General features: G+C 45.3%; 2 protein-coding genes across 2 annotated transcripts; both read right to left on the bottom strand.

The window, feature by feature from the left end:
• Window positions 1–3,293: 3,293 nt before the first annotated feature.
• On the bottom strand, window positions 3,294–4,961 carry LOC307049046 (cortistatin-like; the record flags this gene model as incomplete). The annotated part of the gene is made up of 2 exons (XM_079698398.1): window positions 3,294–3,540; window positions 4,818–4,961. 2 exons carry the CDS (start codon window positions 4,959–4,961, stop codon window positions 3,322–3,324), a joined length of 363 nt encoding a protein of 120 aa, XP_079554524.1. The 3' UTR covers window positions 3,294–3,321.
• A 3,195-nt stretch (window positions 4,962–8,156) lies between these two features.
• LOC307049045 (centromere protein S) lies at window positions 8,157–19,617 on the bottom strand (the record flags this gene model as incomplete). Its single annotated transcript, XM_079698397.1, has 5 exons — window positions 8,157–8,688; window positions 10,399–10,465; window positions 15,118–15,151; window positions 15,945–16,068; window positions 19,564–19,617. 5 exons carry the CDS (start codon window positions 19,615–19,617, stop codon window positions 8,548–8,550), a joined length of 420 nt encoding a protein of 139 aa, XP_079554523.1. The 3' UTR covers window positions 8,157–8,547.
• Window positions 19,618–20,718: the final 1,101 nt, after the last annotated feature.

Here is a 20,718-nt window from a genome sequence, read left to right as displayed (position 1 = left end):
AAATGGAGTTAAGTATGAGGAAGAGCATAGAACCCAGCACAGAGTCAGTGTAGGGAGTGTTCCCTTTCACCGCCCCAGGGCCAGAGATGGGGGCAGAAGCAAAGACCTTAGTCTACAAACCCTAGACTAAATGTGGAGGGACCTTTTGCCCCAGCTGCCACTTACCTTCCTTACACCACTGTGCCTCCAGGCCTTCTAGAATTGAAATGTAGCAGCACAGCAATATGTCTAAAAATAGGAGAGGGGAGAGCAGGGCATGCCTGTTCTTATGTTAGGAGAAAAGAACGTCAAAGAAAGCAACTGGGACTAATGAACTCTACATTAGCCATATACCATTCTTTCAACTCAAGTCAAATGTCGGTCCCCATTAGGCAATTGGCTTTGACAGGAGCTGTGCTAATTACCACTTACCAACCTTTAATTTCCGGGTAAAAGCAAAAGGAAAAAAACTAATGGATTTTTCATTTTCCAGAGAAAAAGGAATAAAATAATAGTAGTCTGTTACAAAAATACATTATTTACAAGAATTATTAATGTGCCTTTCCTAACCAGATTTTTTAATTTCCTAATTATCTAGTCTTTTATTATCTTTTTTTTTTTTGCCTTCAGGGTTTTTTTCTTATTTTGTTGTATTTATAGGGTTTTGCCTTAAATTATTTTGGCTGTGTCTTATATTACTTGAGGTTTTTAAGTAATAAAAGGGGGGGGTGGAGTCCTCCGTCCTATTCAGAAGCTTCCAATGAAGGGAACAGATTCACTCCTCCCCAGGAGCTGCATTAAATTTTCAGATCGCAGATCCTTAAAGTTAGCTGTTTGCTCAAACTAAGTCAGACAACACTTCCACAATTATAAGGAAGTGAACCAACAGGTTAATGCAGGGCTATGGGATTTTCTTTGGTATTTTCTAATACCATATTACAAGAACTATCACCAAGAAAATTCTAGCTTTTTCTCCAGCTTACAGTTATTTTAATGAGACAAACACGTATCTGTTCACTTAACTATTTAATTATAAATAGAAAGGATAATTTTGTGTTAATTTTTATTAGGGTTATGAGAAGCTAGAAATAGTGGGTTGCCCAGCTGTCCTTTGCCTCTTCCTTCCTAGTCTAGAAACAGAAAACTTCCTTCTTTTTCAGAGCTAAATGACATTTCCTCTTCTGATTTGTTCAGAATCAAATCCCTATCTCTATCAAAGAAGCTGCTGTTATTAAGATGTGGGTTATCCCTTCAGCAGGCGGTATCAGTTCAAGGTGTTTACGTATCTCCCATGAGCTTACTGGTCTGACTTTCCACCGAAATGGTTTGCTGTCAGCACTGACATGAATACTATGAAAGGATGTCTGTCGAATGCTTATGCCGCATCAGTTCTTCCTTAGCAGTTAAGGATCTATTCTGGTGACAAATACTGGAAATAAATGCAAGAGAATGAATTAGAAGCTGTCCAGGTCTTGATGTCCTAGATCTACACATTTGACTATATCAAACTACACAAAGGTAGACTATAAGATGGTAGGAAGTCACCCTAATTTACCCATTTTACCCTAGTCTATTAATCATGAGCATTGTACTCTAGTCTAACATGCAGTTGATGCCAGTTAACATTTTCTCAAGGCCACTGCACTAAGGTAGGCTTAAACTTGATGAATTTCCTGGCAGGGTCATTAGCATAGCTTCATTTCCTTCAGATATTACTTAATTAAAAGTTACAGGGCCGTCCCTGGTGGTCCAGTGGTTAAGACTCCGTGCTTCCACTGCAGGGTCACAGGTTCGATCCCTGGTCAGGGAACTAAGATCCCGCAGGCTACACGGTGCAGCCAAAAAAAAAAAAAAAGTTACAATCTCCAGTCTTAAGGACTGTGTATGTATGACCCCAACTGAAACTGAAAAACAGTGAGCATGCTTTTCTTCTAAAAGAATCTTCAGTTCTGAAGGTTAGCTGGCCTTTCAGGCAGGCATCTTCCACCAGTGCACTGACCCGATTACTGGTCTGAAAGCTGCTGTGTTTGGAAATGTGGATGCTATCAAGGCACTTCCATCACATTATACTTTACTCAGCTAGTAATTATGCATATGAGCTCAGCTCTGTGGAAAACAGAACGGAACGGTCAGCAGTCATACTCCGAGTCTGCTCCCCTGGTGTCCAGAGAAGAAAGTATCACAATGCCCTCCCTCCAGCCAGCCTTTGCCCGTTTTCCTGATAATAGCCCTGACCCTCAGAAACTTTCTGTAACTCCAGGTTTGAATCTCTAAGCTTCAAAGATTAGCATCTGAAAAACCTCACGCTGGAAGTTTTCTTTAGAGTCTGTGATTCAAGAGCCATAAACAATACGTGTAAAATCAAGGAAGGATTTCAGGGCTCCAGGGGAGAACTGAAATTTGATTAGGGTTTGGAACTGAGCACTTCTTTACTCCTGCCTCCATCTCAGGGGACCCAGATGCTGGTCCACATGGGCCTCAACAGTCGCTCTGCATTGTATCACACAGAAAAGAATCTCCCCCTCGTTTACCCACCACTTACTCACTTCTGTGGGAAATTACTGGGGAAAGGGGAAATATAACAGTTATACACATATCAATACATATGCATCGGTCTCCAAATGAAGTCCGGATCCTGTGACTCTGGAAGTCCTTGTATTAGCAGTGGAGGCAATCAGGCTACAGGCTGGGCTGCTGCTCACTATGCTTGATCTGAAATAAGCCTGAAGCTCTCCTCCATAAAAAGAATTGTAACAAATTAATATTAACTTACTAGTTAAAATCAGTACAGGTACTGTTTAACCGCATTTTCGAATGTAACTTTTATAAGCATGTAAACATGATGCTGTCTGCCTTAATAGCTGGCATTTGTTTTTAAATTAATTTTAGCTAAAACATGAGGAACAATCATTTTGTTCTTTGAGCACAATGTTAAAAATTGCTTTTAATATGAGGGGAAATATTGTTTAAATTAGACAGTTTATATCAAAATAAACTGTAATGTTATTCTGAACACTTAAATATGTGGCTTTTAGCTATTTTAAATCAAAGCAAGGAAGACAAGGACGGAACAACCTCTAAGCACATAATGAAGGTGGAAGGAAAGCCCCACGGCTGCACTGACAATAATGGAAAAAGCCACAAAAATCTTCATCAAAAATACTCTCTTTGGTTTCCAAATTACTCAAGACACTCCGTATTGGGTGTTTTTGGAGTTTAAATAAAAACTACTTTTCAAATTACACGAGAAAGAGAAGACAACTGCGTAAAGAAGAAAGATCACAGCTGATTAATACATTTTATTCGTTACACTTCTTTGCATGAGTAATTATGGGTAGGGTTTTATTTGCAGGAGGAGAAGGTCTTCCAGAAGAAATTCTTGCAGGGCGTTTTATCTCGGCGAGCGGACTGTTGGAGGGGCAGGACTTCCTGCCGTTTGGACACCTCCCTGGCTTCCCCTCCTACAAAGGACACTGCCCTGGCCTGGGAGGCCCACTCATACCACCACGCAAGGAAAGTCAACAGGCTGTTTTTCTGTATTTCTGCCACTTCCTGCATATGCTTTTAAAAAGAAGCAGAGAACAAAGGAAAGACAAATCAACCACCTGGTTCAGCCAGCATTAAGATACATAATTCCTTTAAAAAAAAAAGCTCCAGAACAATAAATCACATTTCTATTTAAAGGAGAAGTTAAGGGCTTCCCCGGTGGCGCAGTGGTTGAGAGTCCGCCTGCCGATGCAGGGGACACGGGTTCGTGCCCTGGTCCGGGAAGATCCCACATGCCGCGGAGCGGCTGGGCCCGTGAGCCATGGCCGCTGAGCCTGCGTGTCCAGAGCCTGTGCTCCGCAACGGGAGAGGCCACAGCAGTGAGAGGCCCGCGTACCACAAATAAATAAATAAATAAATAAAGGAGAAGTTAAGAGAACACCTTAACGAAATTGCTCTAATTAGAGAAAAGAAGTTGAAAATTTTCAATCAAGGGAAGTTGAAATTTTTCAATCAAGGAAAATCTGCTTGTTTTGCCCCTAATCTTTGCTGAGGTTCTTAATTAGAAGAGGTCAAGAAATCTATCATTTTCCCTGACAAGTGCCTGGCAGCTAAGAAGCCCCCCAAGGTGGATCAGGCTAATTTAGCTTAGTTTTCCCATCTCTGGTCTTCCTCCCGGCTGTCCACAAATTGCTTTTCGAGACAGATCAGCTTGAGACGTTATATTCTGGCTTTTCAAACTCCTTAGAAAGCTTCTAGGAGTAATCTGATGATGAATGACTTGTCTGGAACTCATCTGATAATTTCAGAGAAAAATCCATTTTTAATGGTCAACTTTATGTACTCTTTCTTGGAACTTTTTCAAAATGGGAAAAAGAGAAAAATAAGTCATGTCATGAAATTACAAATTCTCACAATGGAAAATGTAATGATGTCAATTAATCTGAGCCAGTGAGAACATGTGCTGTATATATAAATTAAGATTCTAGAAGTATGTGTGACTAATACCACAGTGGCAGCTCCATGATTGCACTGCAATAGACTGGTGTAATCACTCAATGTTTCAAAGACTAGCAGATGGAGGCTGCCAGCTCGAAGAAGCTCCCCTTAGTTTCAGAGCTTTCTAACAAACTTCCTAACAACTGAAGGTAAACAAGAATCAATGGTCTATATGGACATCACGGCACAGGGCAGCTGAGGGGCACACTGCAGAGTCCAGCCCTGCAGTCTGTCCTGTACATACACTCAGCCGTGGAGATGCTGGGGAATCCATAGGGGTGGCCAAATGTGCCAAGGAAAGAGACAACCCACAAGTGCACAGGGCAGCTGAGGGGCCGAGTCAGACTACTCACCCCGCTGTCGTGGCCGGCGAGGCCACCCTCCAGGGTAAGGGCAGCGGTGGCCCCCGAGGGCAGCGGCAGCAGCAGCAGCAGGCAGAGGGGCGGCAGCATCCTGCAGGCGGACTGGCACTTCTCTCCAGCCCTGCGGCTGCTCATCCTGCTTGGCAGCCCCGAAATCAGTGTGTTGTGGACTTGGGTCTCTTCTTTGGAGACCAGGGGGTTATTTTAAGCTCAACCTGCAGCTGTTTTTTTGTGTATGTGGCTGTCTAAAGCCTGTATCCCCTCTTCCTTCACACTCAAGCAGTGACGCATAAGCCTGAGCAATCAGTGCCCACAAAAGTGCTCTCGGATTGGATTTAACCCCTTCATTAAAGCCTCAGATCTCTTCCTGTGTTGAGAGTGGATTTGCTCCTACTTTAGAATGCAGAGTGCACTTGCCTCTGAAGAAGTTCTACCTGCTCATAATTATGCCCAAGCAAGCAGGAAGCCATGAGAACAAAACCAAGTGATTTAACACAATACAAAATGAGCCCTGGATAAGGTGCTTAAAACCTGCAATTTTGCCCACGTAAAAGTATGACTGAATCTGCTTGGGCAGAAGAAACAAGGAGACGGTGAGGGCTCAGGGAGGCGCTCAGCACCCACTGGTCTCCAAACCGCAGGCAAGGGTGATCTGAGTGATGGCTCCCCAGCACCGCCTCCCCGCCCAGCAGGCCAGACACTGTCCTCTGGCCCAGGCCTTCCCAAACTGTGATGTGGACCCAAATCACCTTATTAAGATTAAAATGCAGACTCTGATGTCGTGGGTACGAGGAGGAGCGGAGATCCCACAATTCTCATGAGCTGACACTAGAGTAACCAGTGCTTTTCATCTGCTGCTGGCCACTCACTAGTGGCTCGTAAACCAGTACTTTTTTTGAATGAAATAAAAATTAGAGGGCATCATGTAGAGGGCAGCTCCTGAGAACTCAGGGCGTAGACTCAGCCATTCCATACAAAGACTGGCCACTCCTGTGTTATAATCCCCGAAAAATGTGTTGTACTACCACTTGTCTAAAATATGAACAGGTCATACATAAATGTGCCAAATAAACCAAAAGATTACGTGAACATCAAGTCAACTTTCTCATCTGGCTAGAAAACTTCATGTCAAAATACCCATGCCAGCCAGGAGGGGCCCTCTACAACCCTCTAATCAGGGACAGGACCCACAGGGCACACACGGGTTCATCATTTCGAGTCGTGTGTATTCTGAGTTTCTGGAGCTACAGAAATCTATAGAAACAAGATGCGTTATAATGGTTCTACCAATTTCCTTTTATTGTCTCATATAACATTGCTGCAAGAGGTATTAACTCTCTTTCACTGATAAGAACACAAAGTTTCAGAAAGTCATACAGCTATTAGAGTTATGAAATCAGGATGCAAGTCTAGATTTGTCAACCTTTGGGAAGTCCACAGTATCTAGTCTCAAAACTCTCCGTGATGAGGCGTTTAAAGACAGCTTACCTGAAAATGAAACTGCTAACATACAGATCTTTTGGCTGGAATGTACTGTAAGGACGGAAGCCTTCATGATTCACATTTCTTTCACTGATGTGACACAAAGGTGTTACAATTATTATCTGAGACCAAATGATTAGTTATTTGCAGAACCTGAAACTGTGAAGTTTGAATTCAACGCTTTACTATGACCATAGCTCAGCATCTCCTTTTGAGAGTTAGACTCTGGGGTATCTTTTGCTGATCATATCTGGGCATGGATGGTATAAATTCTATCCAGCTGCACGCACCTTTTCTCTCTCACCCAGTCTAGAGTCACCACTCCAAACGTGAGTACCATCTCCATTGGTCAGTAGATCCTGGGTGGTTGGTTAACGTCTTCAAGCTTCAGCTTGAAGCTTTAGCTTTACTTATTCCCATCAGTAAAATGGGAATAAACAAAAAAACCCTGAAAAAGTTTTGAAGGAGAACTATATGGAGCGCCCAGAGCAGCAGCTGGCGCACAGGAAGGGCTCTGTGACTGCCAGGCCCTTTTCTTTACTCCTGTCGCCCCAACAGGGAAAAGGCATGCCCTGGACCCCTAATAAACCCCAAGGAGAAGACAGCAGACCTGGGACTCCTGGAAGCATCATCTCTCACAAACTAAAACAGAGGACACACAACTGAAGTGTTTTGGAGGAGTAGTCGGGTTTTCCTCTCAAGCAAAACTTCTGCCCAATATAATTACAAAAGAGCCAGACAGGGCTTCCCTGGTGGCGCAGTGGTTGAGAGTCCGCCTGCCAATGCAGGGGACACGGGTTCGTGCCCTGGTCTGGAAAGATCCCACATGCCGCGGAGCGGCTGGGCCCGTGAGCCATGGCCGCTGAGCCTGCGCGTCCGGAGCCTGTGCTCCGCAATGGGAGAGGCCACAACAGTGAGAGACCCGCATACTGCAAAAAAAAAAAAAAAAAAAAAGAGCCAGACAAAAGTCACATAAACTGTGTTTCTGGAGAAAATCACCTTTAAAAAGTAAAAAGGACCATTTCCAAACACCCACCCTTTTACCTTGTGATCACAAGTGACACGGGTTTAAAAAAACAATACTGGGGAAAAAAAAACAACAATACTGACGGGCTTCACTGGTGGCGCAGTGGTTAAGAATCTGCCTGCTAATGCAGAGAACATGGGTTCGAGCCCTGGTCCAGGAAGATCCCACATGCTGCGGAGCAACTAAGCCCATGCGCCACAACTACTGAGCCTGCGCTCTAGAGCCTGCGAGCCACAACTACCAAGCCCACATGCCACAACTACTGAAGCCCACAAGCCACAACTACTGAGCCAGCACACCTAGAGCCCGTGCTCCGTAACAAGAGAAGCCCGCGCACCACAACGAAGAGGAGCCCCTGCTCGCCACAACTAGAGAAAGCCTGCGCACAGCAACAAGGACCCAATGTAGCCGAAAATTAATTAATTAATTTTTAAAAAACAATATTGATAATCAAAAGAACTAAATAGGGAGTTCCCTGGTGGTCCAGTGGTTAGGACTTGGCGCCTTCACTGCCATGGCCCAGGTTCAATCCCTGGTCAGGGAACTGAGATCCTGCATGCCACGCAGTGCAACCAAAAAAAAAAAAAGGACTAAGGCTTCCCTGGTGGCACGGTGGTTGAGAGTCTGCCTGCCAATGCAGGGGACACGGGTTCGTGCCCCGGTCCGGGAAGATCCCACATGCCGCAGAGCGGCTGGGCCCGTGAGCCATGGCCGCTGAGCCTGCGCGTCCGGAGCCTGTGCTCCGCAACGGGAGAGGCCATAACAGTGAGAGGCCCGCGTACCGCAAAAAAAACCAAAAAAACAAAAAAAAGGACTAAATAAATATAGTTTTATTCATCTTTCAGGGACTGTCAGCTTGAAAAATTATATAAAAGAATGAAAAAATAACTATGATTTTTGCTTGAAAAAGTCAACAATATGTAATTGCTAACACAATTTTATTAACTGCAATAGATACAATTTCCAATATATACCATTCAAACACACACCTTTTTCATGTGCTTCAGTAAGACATGGGAGTATTTTGCTTAAGAGTTTCCAGTTCTCTTTTAAACCACCTTTTGCAGTCAGTGACTTGGAGAATACAGTATAAAAAGCCCCCAAGCCTTTTTTGTTTTGTAATCTCCACTTACCCTTTCAAAACCCTTTGTTGGCAATACGTGTTTTTAGTGGCTCCACCTGAAGGCTGCTTCCTCCAAATGGCGACAGACTTTAATTCTCACTTTCCACTACACCAGCCTCTGCTGCCTCCACTGAATGTTTGTTTTCATCCTCTAACTTCTTTTTCTTCTTTGCTTTTCGTTCCAGGTTAAACTGAGCGATGTCTTCATTTTTCTCTGTGATGAATTTTAGCTATAAAAAATTTTTTTAACTACATTTTTATCTGGTTGTAAAGCCATTTATAAGCCTAAGGGTAGAAAAAAATCTACACCATTTCCCAACCACTCCCACCCTGGGTTACATTCCTTAGAGTTAAGACACAGCTGCAAATTTTTTCTGGAAGAAGGAATCAACCTCAGAAGTCAACTCACTGCTACATATCCTACCAAACAGGTAGGAGTTCCTTGAAAAATCAAAAGAATTAAAACTTGTAGCTTACAGAAGGCATGCCAATCACAAATATACTCTACAAAGCACACATATAGTCAACATGCCCCTAAATTTATCCAACTAAAATTATTGAGCAAAAAATAAATAAATAAAATTATTGAGCAACTACTGTGTACCAGATACTAGAGATACAAGGGAAATAAGACAAGGTCCCTGCCCTCAGGGAAGATTTAGTCTAATGCACAAATTTAGCTGCAACTCTTCAGTAATAAGTTTCTGTCAGATAAAAAAAATTAAGAATCCAAAATAAAAACAATATTCTGAAGTAGACAAATATGCACTAAGCAGGAAACTTGCCAATTAATAGTCTAAGATAACTTGCATTGACGATTCCTTGGCAAAAGGTAGAAATTGTTCACTGAAGCTGACCAAGTAAGAGTTATGACAGAGGATTTATGAGGAGAGAGAAATGTCTTTTCCACTGATCCACGGCAGCACGGGGCACCTGAGCTATTTTACTTGGGAATCATATCATCCTTAACCTTGACTTAAACTTTGGACAAATAATATTAGAAGAACAGAGACAGAAAACAGCCCAGTGGAAACAGCACTAGATTCAGGGTTCAAAGGTTAAGGTTCAGCTGTCAACCAGAAAACTTCCTATTTAACTTTGGGAAGTTACTTAACTCCAGTAGCCTAGCCTGTAAAATGGGGCTATCTAGTCATGTTATTGAAAACCCTCAGAGGGTAGTTGTGAGCTTTAAGTAATATATGTAAAATATTATCAATCAAAGTCCTGTGTAAACTGCCAAGTGCTACACAAGTTCATTCATTCAGCAACTACTCGTGAGCACCTACGGTGGGCCGGGCCCTATTGTAGGCACGGCAGAGGGAGCAGAGAAGGGGACAAAAATCCCTGCCCTTGTGGAGCTCACATTCTGGGGAGGAACGTGAAGTATTTTAACTGCTAAGATCAGACTAAGTCAGGAAACCTCACAGGTGTCCTGGATCTGCCATCGGCCACAGCTACTAGCCTGGGACAATCACAGCATCACCTGTAAAATGAGGGCTTGGTCAAGATGATGTCTAGACTTCTTTGAAAAGACAGACAATATGCTCAATTTCCTGCACATCCCAGATGTACAGATACTCTTTCCATACCTGGCCCAACAGAACTGTGGGCACCATAATGAAACTATCCCCATACACTCTGGCCTGCGACCTGTCTCTGACATCATGCTCCAAATGAAACATGGGACCAAAGTTTTGAGATATTACAAAAAAGGCAAATTATGAATCCAGAGAGCACTGATTAGAAAATTTCAAATTGGCTTAGTAAGATCCATCATAATGAAAGAAAGCCTATAAATTACGGGCAGGTCTGAATGGTTCAAGCATCTCTCGTTTTTAATGCAAGGTGCCCTGGGGAATCACTTCATGGCTGCAAGTGATTAATTGGGAATAATGTATTCTGATGGGAAAGGAGAGTGAGGAAAGAAATTCATCTCTCACCAGTGAATTACTCCTCCTGGCTAAGAGCTTCACATCTTCAGTGTTAATGGTGCTTCTTTTCGCATGTCTGTAGAAAGGGCAGAAACAATTCACCAAAATGTTTGGTATTATTTAAAGTTTTGATGAAACACAAAAGTTCATGGCCAGACTTCACAGCAGCAAGGATCTCTAAGTAGCCCATCTTTTCAGATTAAGGTCATTAAGCAACAGTAACACAAAAATGAGTGAAGTGACGAGCCAAGATACCAACTAAATAAAGAGACTGAGAGAAAGCAGAAGCCCGTCTGTCCACCTCCACCTGAGGGCCAGCGTGCTTGGAGAATATGAGCAGGGAAAGGAGTGAGGGGCGTTAAACCCTTCCCAAATGGCCTGCTTGGTCACAATGGACACAGAGACCACCATACAAAAAGCAAGAACCTTCAGTGAAAAGAGAATGACACAGAGCTCACAATACAAAGATCGTCTCTGCTTAAGTAGACGTTAAATAGAAGAACAGAGACTTTCCATGAAGCATGGCTTCACTTACACCAAGGTCCTAAAGCTCTTCTCCAAAGGCTACATTACAGGGAAAAGCTTGTGCGGGTGTCTCCTAATATCCCATTTCCCAACTAGGAGATGATGCATTCCCCCGACAATAGCCCAGTTAGAACAAAGAACATCCTTTCAACTGGAGTCTGTTTCTTGCTCACAACATGGACTCAAGTTCTTGTTCCAGTCCTCCTATGTCTGCTTTAAAAGGTAATTTGAGATAAGCTCTATTCAATAATTTATTACTCTAATTACACCCTTTCTTGCCATTTCTAACTTCCTCCAAAAATAAGTAGGAACTTTGTAAGTAGAAATAAGGAAGAATCTTTGTATCCTTAATAACTATCAAAGTGGCAGCACACAGTAAGTCCTCACTGTTGAGTTAAAGATAAAATCACAGAAATTACACTCCATAGTTTGGCCAAGTTAGTCTTTCACATCCTGCTAAGTGTGAAAACATCATGTGCCATCTCATTATGATTGACAATATCTGCCTGTCCTGATATAATACCCATGTCAGAAGATAACTTCTAACTAGCCACCTGCAAGGACCAGAACAGAGGAAAGGGGGAAAAAAGTCAGACAGAAGGTGACAGAGGACTTCCCTGGTGGCATAGTGGTTAAGAATCCACCTGCCAAAGCAGGGGATATGAGTTCGAGCCCTGGTGCTGGAAGATCCCACATGCCGCAGAGCAACTAAGCCCATGAGCCACAACTGCTGAGCCTGTGCTCTAGAGACCGCATGCCTAGAGCCCGTGCTCTGCAACAAGAAGCCGCCACAATGGAAGCTGGCTTGCCGCAACTAGAAAAAGGCTGCACGCAGCAACGAAGACCCAAGGCAGCCAAAAATAAATAAATAAAATAAACAAATTTTTTTTAAAAAGGTGATAAAATAGCAGCCACTAAGTAAGAAGCCAGTCCACAGGTTCCCTGTGTGCAGGACATTAGGTGCCATGGACACACCGTGGCCTTCATCTCTATCACACGATCAGGCTGCTCTGGCGGTATTACCACTTGGTAAAGTGCCATACGAGGAGTAGGTAAGAGGCAGCAGCACACTGAACTATTCACAGAGTAAGATTAGCTTACCTGTTCACGAGAAGCATTTAGGAAACAGCAGAGTCAATCGTCTCTACCACTCAGCTTGTCATCTGGTTTCTCTGCACCATATTCTTTATTCTTTTTTTAAATATTTATTTATTTATTTACTTGGCTGCACCTGGTCTTAGTTGTGGCACATAGGATCTTCATTGCAGCACGCCAACTCATAGTTGCAGCGTGCCAACTCTTAGTTGTGGCGTGTGGAATCCAGTTCCCCAACCAGGGATCAAACCTGGGCCCCCTGCGTTGGGAGCATGGAGCTCTGGCCACTGGACCACCAGAGAAGCCCCCTCTGCACCATGTTTTAATGTTACCACTTTCCCAGATGGAGAAGCAGGTATATCCTATGCCAGCCACTGCACATCAGAGATTCTCCTAAATCAAACCTCTGGCTCCAGAAAATTACTCTAGGGAACGTAACAAAGGGATTTTTCATATAACACTTTTAGCAACACAGGTTTCAAAGATTATTCCCAAAATGTCCCTAGAATTTATTTACTATAGAATATCGATCTTCTTCAAAATGTTTCATCTTTAACATGTTAACAATATTAGGTGACTAGAGATTTCAAAGCTAAATAAGGGAAATTCACAACTTAAATTGGGAGATGATCTTCCAAAGTTTACAGGTGAATTGAGTTTATAGTATTTACAATTTAAATGCATTTTATTTCATAGAAACAACATTACAAACACTGGTTAGGTTCCCAGCCTCCAAAGACTATTTAATATATAGCCAACCTGAAACAGTATGTATTTCAGACTTCTCAAACTGGGGTAATCATATTGTAGTTCTAAGTGCAGGGACTATGTGACAGGGAAAACTCAAAGCCACAGGATAAAGTTGACCTTCTGGGAACATCAATTTTATTCAGTGATAAACTTTAAAACAGGATTTTTCATATGAGAGCAAACTGGACTATTTTGAAAACGAATGTAAAATTAAGACAATGGATGAGTCTTCAAAGAAAATCTGTGCCTGTGTTCGCTCAGGGTCCTTGGGAGGACGTCTGAGGAGCCCTGGTACACCCACGTGAGCACCACAGAAGAGGCGGCATCTCCTAGTAAAGCCTCACTCAGAGAACATAGGCTAATAGCCTTTACACAGACTCCTTTACTCAAAAGATGACGTCCTTCCTTGTGGAGCTGACAGTCTAAGTGATACCCACACACCACTCTGCCCCAGTGCCCAGCAAAAGGAAATGGACTTAACATAACTATAAAAAACACAGGGACTCCCCTGGTGGCGCAGTGGTGAAGACTCTGCGCTCCCAATGCTGGGGGCCCGGGTTTGATCCCTGGTCAGGGAACTAGATCCCACATGCGTGCCACAACTAAGGAGTAAATGTGCCACCACTAAAGAGCTGGTGAGCTGCAACTAAGGAGCCCGTGAGGCACAACTTAGGAGCATGCCTGCCACAACTAAGACCCGGTGCAACCAAATAAATTAAAAAAAAAAAAAAAGACAATCATGGGAATGTAATGTACAGCATGATGACTATTAAAAAAAAAAACTATAAAAAACACAGAGTACCTGAAAGCTTAATGTGTTACAATGCTAAATAGTTCTAATTTTATTTCTTTTTAAATTTTTTAAAATCTCTGTAGGTTTTTTTTTTTTTTGGCTGTGCTGGGTCTTAGTTGTGGCACGCTGGATCTTTGTTGCCATGTGCAGGATCTTTTAGTTGCGGCATGTGGGATCTAGTTCCCTGACCAGGGATCGAACCTAGGCCCCCTGCATTGGGAGTGTGGAGTCTTAACCACTGGACCACCAGGGAAGTCCCCTAATTTCATTTTTACTCCTAGTATTTAGAAGTATTTAAAGTTTTTCATTGTCTTTTCCCACAACTAACACAGAAATAGCAAGGAAACTCACACCTGAGGGCTTGCTACAGGCATCTAGTGGGTAGAGGCCAGGGGTGCCACTAAACACACTAAAATGCACAGGACAGCCACCACCAGAACAGGAATTATCCAGTCCAAAATGTCAATAGTGCTGAGGTGATCTGTATTGATAAACTCTATGTTCAAATCAAATAACCATTGTCTACTTATTTACATTTTTGTGTTTTCCTTTGTAATATAAAGGGCTCATATTTAAAAAAAAAAAAAGAAGAAAAGAAATGGCAAGTAAAGGTAGTAAATGTATTTCACAGGAGACTCAGAGTGGGGGTGGGCACGAGGCACAGGTAAGGGGCAACCACCTGAATTAACAATGATAAGCCATATGAGCTATCAGTATCCCATACATTATCCTTATCCCTTCTGGCCAAGCTAAAGATGCTAAGCGGTTTTTGGGGACTCATACACAGGAATAGGAAAGATTTAGAGCCTGCCCTCTGAGAACCTACTGCTTTAATTCATTCAGAATATTCATCGGAGAAACAAAGAGCTAATAGGAGCAAGGTGAAAAGTATGGGGTGTGGGAGAGGCTGGCACCAAATCAGAAGTGGGAGCAAATTAGAAAGCTTTGGCCCTTTCAGGCCTTCCTCATTCAAATTGCTTCATGAAAGCAATTCATTGCAATTGTTTTCAATTACCTGCAGTACTAATTGAAGAGAGGAGCATAAATCACCTGTAAAAGCTAACACTTTACCAGCTGAAAGTAAGTCACACACTTTTCAAGGAGCATGTGTCTCACTCGTAACAAGCTCAGCAAATGCAGGGCTGACGGCCCCGGGGCTGTATTATCCCGACACCTGCGAGCTTCCCCGCAGAGCACGACGCAGCCCAGCCTGGGCGCCCAGCCTCACGCCCCAGCACTGCACCACCTGCAGAAATAGCCTTAAAAGCACACGCACTGTGCACAGAGTCCTGGAGACATGATTCATACCTTTTTAACCTGGAACTGAGTAACTCTGGTTCCGTTAACAAAAAATACTTGGAAAGCTTCAAAAAATGCCAAATCAAGTCTGAATGGACAGTGATTAAAGCAGATGTTACATTCTTACAGAATCATGATTGGAGATTGAGCATCCACAAAGCACAGGGGGAAAAAAAAGCTAAAGCTCTCCTGAAATTCACCACCAGATGGGGCGTATCAATAGGATGTAAACAAACAAAGATCTCACAATCAAGCTCTCTACCCACCTTGCAAACATTTCAAGGTCTTTGGCAAAATTTTCTGAAAGAGAAAAAGAGATGTGCTTTAGCTACCCTATAGCAATTTTTTTTTTTCAGCAGTGCTGCATGGAATGTGGGATCTTAGTTCCCCAACCAGGAATCGAACTCATGCCCCCTGCTTTGGAAGCACAGAATCTTAACCACTAGACCACCAGGGAAATCCACCCCCCATCTCAATCTTATTTCAGAGGGAGAAAAGTGAAATCTCAATGTCTACAGTAGGTACAATGACTAATACAACAAATCCTTTTAAAGGTGAGAGGAGGCCCTTCAGGCAGGTCCATCACTGGATTCATTATGACCTCCTTGTCCTCCCTGGCCCCCTCCACCCTTCATTACAATCCTGTGGTGATTGTGGCTACACCTTTCCTTCCTAGAAACTATCCCTAACTTTAAATTTTGCTACGAGTTAGGGCTTAGAAGGACATTAATCTCCTCTGAAGTCAAGCAAATACCAAGGCTGCAAGTTCAACTGTCAAACTGTGGGTGATATAAAAAAGTTATAAAGCAATGAAATTTATGTCTAATGTTCCCGGCAGTTTAAAGCACAATAAAATAAAGGTGCTGATGCCCCCGTGTTAGGGTAATAGAAAGAAAAAAAAAAAGTTCTTTCCATAAACTATCTGAATCTTACGGCCGATAAAAGGAACGTTTCATGAACGGTGTCCAATGATAACGTTCTCTGTCTGCTGGTAAGACATGCCACGGCACACACCCCACCCCCCGCACATTTCTCCCAGGCAAATCCACCTCTGGGCTTTCTCAACATCTACAGGAAGACCGGGGCTGCATACCGCACTGTTGAAAAGTCACCTCCGAAATCGCTGCAATGGTTTGTTTGCGGAACTGCATCTCTTTGTCCGACGCAACTTCCTCACAAAGACAGCCAACAGTGTAGTGAACCGCTGCCTTTAGCCTCTGAAGCAAAACCAAAACACTTCGTGGGTAAGAGTGCAAATAAGAGCTTTTCACATCTTAAAAAATTAAGATCAAGGAGAGGGTCTGCTCACCCTAATTCCTTCAGCACTTTTCATAATGGCTGAGTGACTTTTCAACTGTACTAAAAAATTAGTGGGGCCCTCTGGAGTGTGACTTGTAGAAACATTACTTTCTGGTTAATGGTTGTGATTTAGGTCAAGTAAAGGTAAGGAGTTATGATTGCAATTCAGCAGGGAATGAAGGCAGGCTGGTACTTGGGAGGCATCTATGTGATTTTACTCAGTTACTCCACATTTATGTACCAAGTGCCTACTGCGTGAAGGCGTGTGCTAGGCGTCTGGGCAACACAATGAAAAAAGACAGGGGGGCTTCCCTAGTGGCGCAGTGGTTAAGAGTCCGTCTGCCGATGCAGAGGACACGGGTTCGTGCCCCGGTCCGGGAAGATCCCACATGCCGCGGAGCGGCTGGGCCCGTGAGCCATGGCCGCTGAGCCTGTGCGTCCGGAGCCTGTGCTCCGCAACGGGAGGCCACAACAGTGAGAGGCCCGCATACCAAAAAAAAAAAAAAAAAAAAAAAGACAGGGATTTCTGCCCCCATATGGGGGTTAATCAAGCAAATGCAAAAGGATCCCGTCCCTGTGCTTCAAGTCCTTGCCAGCCCCTGTCCTGCATGAGACTACGTCGGAGCCTCCTCTGATGTGCTGGTTTGCTAGGTCGGAGCCTCCTCTGACTTGCTGGTTTGCTAGGTCGGACCCTCCTCTGTTTTGCTGGTTTGCTAGGTCGGAGCCTCCTCTGTTTTGCTGATTTGCTAGGTCGGAGCCTCCTCTGTTTTGCTGGTTTGCTAGGTCGGAGCCTCCTCTGTTTTGCTGGTTTGCTAGGTCGGAGCCTCCTCTGACTTGCTGGTTTGCTAGGTCGGAGCCTCCTCTGTTTTGCTGGTTTGCTAGGTCGGAGCCTCCTCTGACTTGCTGGTTTGCTAGGTCGGACCCTCCTCTGTTTTGCTGATTTGCTAGGTCGGAGCCTCCTCTGACTTGCTGGTTTGCTAGGTCGGAGCCTCCTCTGACTTGCTGGTTTGCTAGGTCGGACCCTCCTCTGTTTTGCTGGTTTACTAGGTCGGAGCCTCCTCTGACTTACTGGTTTGCCAGCCCCCCTCACCAGGACCCTCACTGCTCCTCAGCAACCCTTTCAGGTGCTGGAAAACATACCTCTACCCATGCGGAGGAGTAAAGAAGCCAAACAAGCTAAGCCAAGGTCTCCGTCTCATGTGAATAAACTTGTGTGTGGGCTCCACCTGTGCTGGAAACAGAGCTGAAGTGGACATGGTGACAGCTGCACCCAAGACAGTATCAACTCTACCAGCAAGTGTTCACGGTAGAAGCCAGATGAGGAGGAACTGCAAAAACACAAGTCCAGGACCCCAGAGTAGAGGCCAGGCAGATAAGCAAGGGACCTACGTTCCTTAGTTTCAGATGTCACAAGAGTAGGTAAGTGGAGGGCATTGGTGGGAGGAGACAAAGAGACCACCCCCCTGGGAGGGATAAAGACCCTCCAAGGGATCTTTTGTAGGTATGTGTAGAGGTGCGGTTAGGGGCGGGGGAACAGGACAGGGATCCTTCCGACTGCTCCAGAAGTTTTCCCTGCCGGCCCCTCCCCACCACCTCCTGGAACGGGCCAAGTGCCTTCTTCAATGCTTAACACTGAGAGGCTAAATCTCTAGACTCTAAACTCCTCGAGGGCGGGACCCTTCAAGTGTTGTTCACGGCTGTCCACCTAGTGGCAAGAACAGCTGGCTGAGTGAACGGCTGGATCCCCCGCCCCGCTCACCACCGCGTAGAGAACGGGGTTCAAATTTCTCAGTCCATCTTTGCAGCCTCACTCACTTACTCAGTAAGCGTTGTCTATTGAGAGCCACGCTACTGGGGGCTGAGAACACAAAACTGAAAAGGACAGTCCCTGCTCTCAAACAGATTATCTCCTACCACACCTGTGCCATGAATGGACTCCTGGAAACTACCGATGTCATGAAACACAAAGAAGGTGGAGAACGGTTCCAGGGAAGACCGGAGCCAGGACCACTTGATGCAAGGCATGATCCCTGACTGGATCCTGGATGAAGAAAAAAGACCACTAAAGAACATCTTTGGGAGCTTCCCTGGTGGCGCAGTGGTTAAGAATCCACCTGCCAATGCAGGAGACACGGGTTCGAGCCCTGGTCCAGAAGATCCCACCTCCTCGTGTGCCACAACTACTGAAGCCCGGGCACCTAGAGCCCGTGCTCCGCAACAAGAGAAGCCACTGCAGTGAGAAGCCCACGCACTGCAACAAAGAGTAGCCCCCGCACGCAGCAACGAAGACCCAATGCAGCCAAAAATAAATAAATAAATAAAAAGAAAAAAAAGAACATCTTTCGGACAACTGGGAGAAATTGAATATGGACTGACATTAGATCATAGTATTTTATCAATATCAAACTTCCTGAGCGTGATCAGATTATGTCACAGAATGCCCTTGTTCTTGGGAGAAGCATACTAAAGTATTAAAATTTAAAGGTGAAGTGTCAAGTGTATTTAATTCTCAAATAATTCCGAAAAAAGGAGCAAGGGAGCAAATACAGCAAAATGTTAATCGGTGAATCGAGGTGAGGGGCATATGGATGATGAATACATTATGCTTGCAACCTTTTCTTGAAGGCTTGAACTTCAAAATAAAGGAAGGGAGCGGGTAAACAGCGTCTGAACCTTAGGAACTCATTCCCGTGTCTCTTCGGTTAATCCTCCCTGAGGTTGCCACCCTGGTTCTTGGTTTTCACCTCTTTACAACACTGTTCTCAAGACTCTGCCACGCGGTATTTATTCCGGTGCTGACTAAAGGACTGGATACCCATAACTACCCCGAGAACTGGTTATTATCCGATTTTCCATCTAGGAAAACTGAGTTTGGGCAGAGTCAACACAACCCTCCGGGCGGAGTCGAGATTCGAACCCACATCCGATGGGCTCGGGAGCCGGACGGCCTAGGTTTGCACCAGGGTCTGAGGCTTGTCTCCTCGCGGGCAGGACGGAGAGCGCACGGATTAAGGGAGACAACATTTTAGAGCTTGTGCCGCGTGCGAGGCGCCTCACAACGACCCTGTCCGAGGAGACTGAGGCTGCCCCAAAACCAGAGGGGCCCTGGCTGCCGGCCTCCGCGGAGCGCCGCAGCAGGAACTTCCGCGGACTCTCCCTTCTTGCGCCGCCGCCCGCACGCTCCGATCCGCGATACCATGGAAACCGCCTCCCAGCACCCCCCGCGGCAGCCGAGCTGGCCTAAGCGCAGGCACCAGGCGGCCGGAGCCGGCCCGAGACGGCCCGAGCAAGCTCGAACTCGCCCTCCGACCCCGGCACGAAGACGAGGGCGGGCGGAGGCAGGGCCTTTTTCTCCCCTGCACAATCTAGACGCCGTCCTCCCCCAGCCCAGCCAAGACCGCATTCTCCGGTACCTGTTGGTAAGAGAATCGCTGCTGCTCCTCGGCCCCCTTCTCCTCCTCCATCATCACCGCGGGCGGATCCTGGCAGGCGCGCGATGACAGAAAGAGGCGGTGGCCGGGAAGGACCAGTCGGATTTTCCCGCCGCGGCGCCGGGCGACGGGCCGCGTGGGGGGCCAAAGCGCGAAGCTGCCGTCTGCCTCGCTCTCGCCCCCTAGCGGTGGCTCTGGGAAGGGCGCCTCGCAGCCTGTCTGCTCCTGCCCCGCCCAAGCCGAGCTCCCCGGGGACCCCAGAGCCAGCTCTGCGCGGAGCACAGTGGGCAGCACCGGCTCCCGGGGGTGGGGTGGGGCGGGGAGAGAGAGAGAGGGAGAGAGTAGGGACCACGGTACACAACTCTGTATTGTAAGTTACATGCGGCTGTAACCTTGGTGTGCCTTGCAAAATCCAGTGTGGGTTTTTCTAATTCTGTAGTGTCAGACCACGGATAAATGTTTGATTTCTATCCCCTTCAGCGAATAAGTTGCTCACCCCAGTGCCATTGCCAAAGGAATATAGCTATGACCCGAATGTTGGCTGATTTTCTTTTACGTTAAGAGTTAAGTGAAATAGGGGAGTTCCTGGGGGTCCAGTGGTTAAGACTCCACGCTTCCACTGCAGGGGCGCAGGCTCCATCCCTGGCCAGGGAACTAATAAGATACTGCATGCTGTGCTGCGCGGCCAAAAAAAAAAAAAAAAAAAAGGTAAAGTGAAACCCAACGTTGGATCTTCTCTGCTTCCAAACTTTCTTCCGTTACTTTCCTCCTTTGGAGCTTCACTCACGTTGATGACATGAGTAAGGAACTTCTCTGCTGAGTCGAATAATCGTGTCAAGTACTGGAAGAGTTATTTCCTCAACTTGTGCTATTCATGAGGTAAAGGCTGCAGACACCATACACATTCAAGTTTAATCTGCATTATTAACATATTTCCCCCCCTCACTTCCTTAAGTAAACAGTCAACAAGGAATTAATTTGTAGATCTGTAGATTTCCTTGGTGTAAATACTCCCACCATGGCCGATTTCAAGCCACCAATATGAGGAAACTGAGCTCACCATTTGTTACCAAACCAGGTTTGTGTGCCCCAGGAGCAGCAGGCCAAACACGGAGACACTGAAGTTTGCAGCAGAGA

The sequence above is a fragment of the Hyperoodon ampullatus genome (assembly GCF_949752795.1).
Source record: "Hyperoodon ampullatus genome assembly, chromosome: 2".
In the NCBI taxonomy this organism is placed as follows: domain Eukaryota; kingdom Metazoa; phylum Chordata; class Mammalia; order Artiodactyla; family Ziphiidae; genus Hyperoodon; species Hyperoodon ampullatus.
Note: the sequence above shows the minus strand (reverse complement) of the source record. Positions and strands in the feature narration are given on the sequence as shown.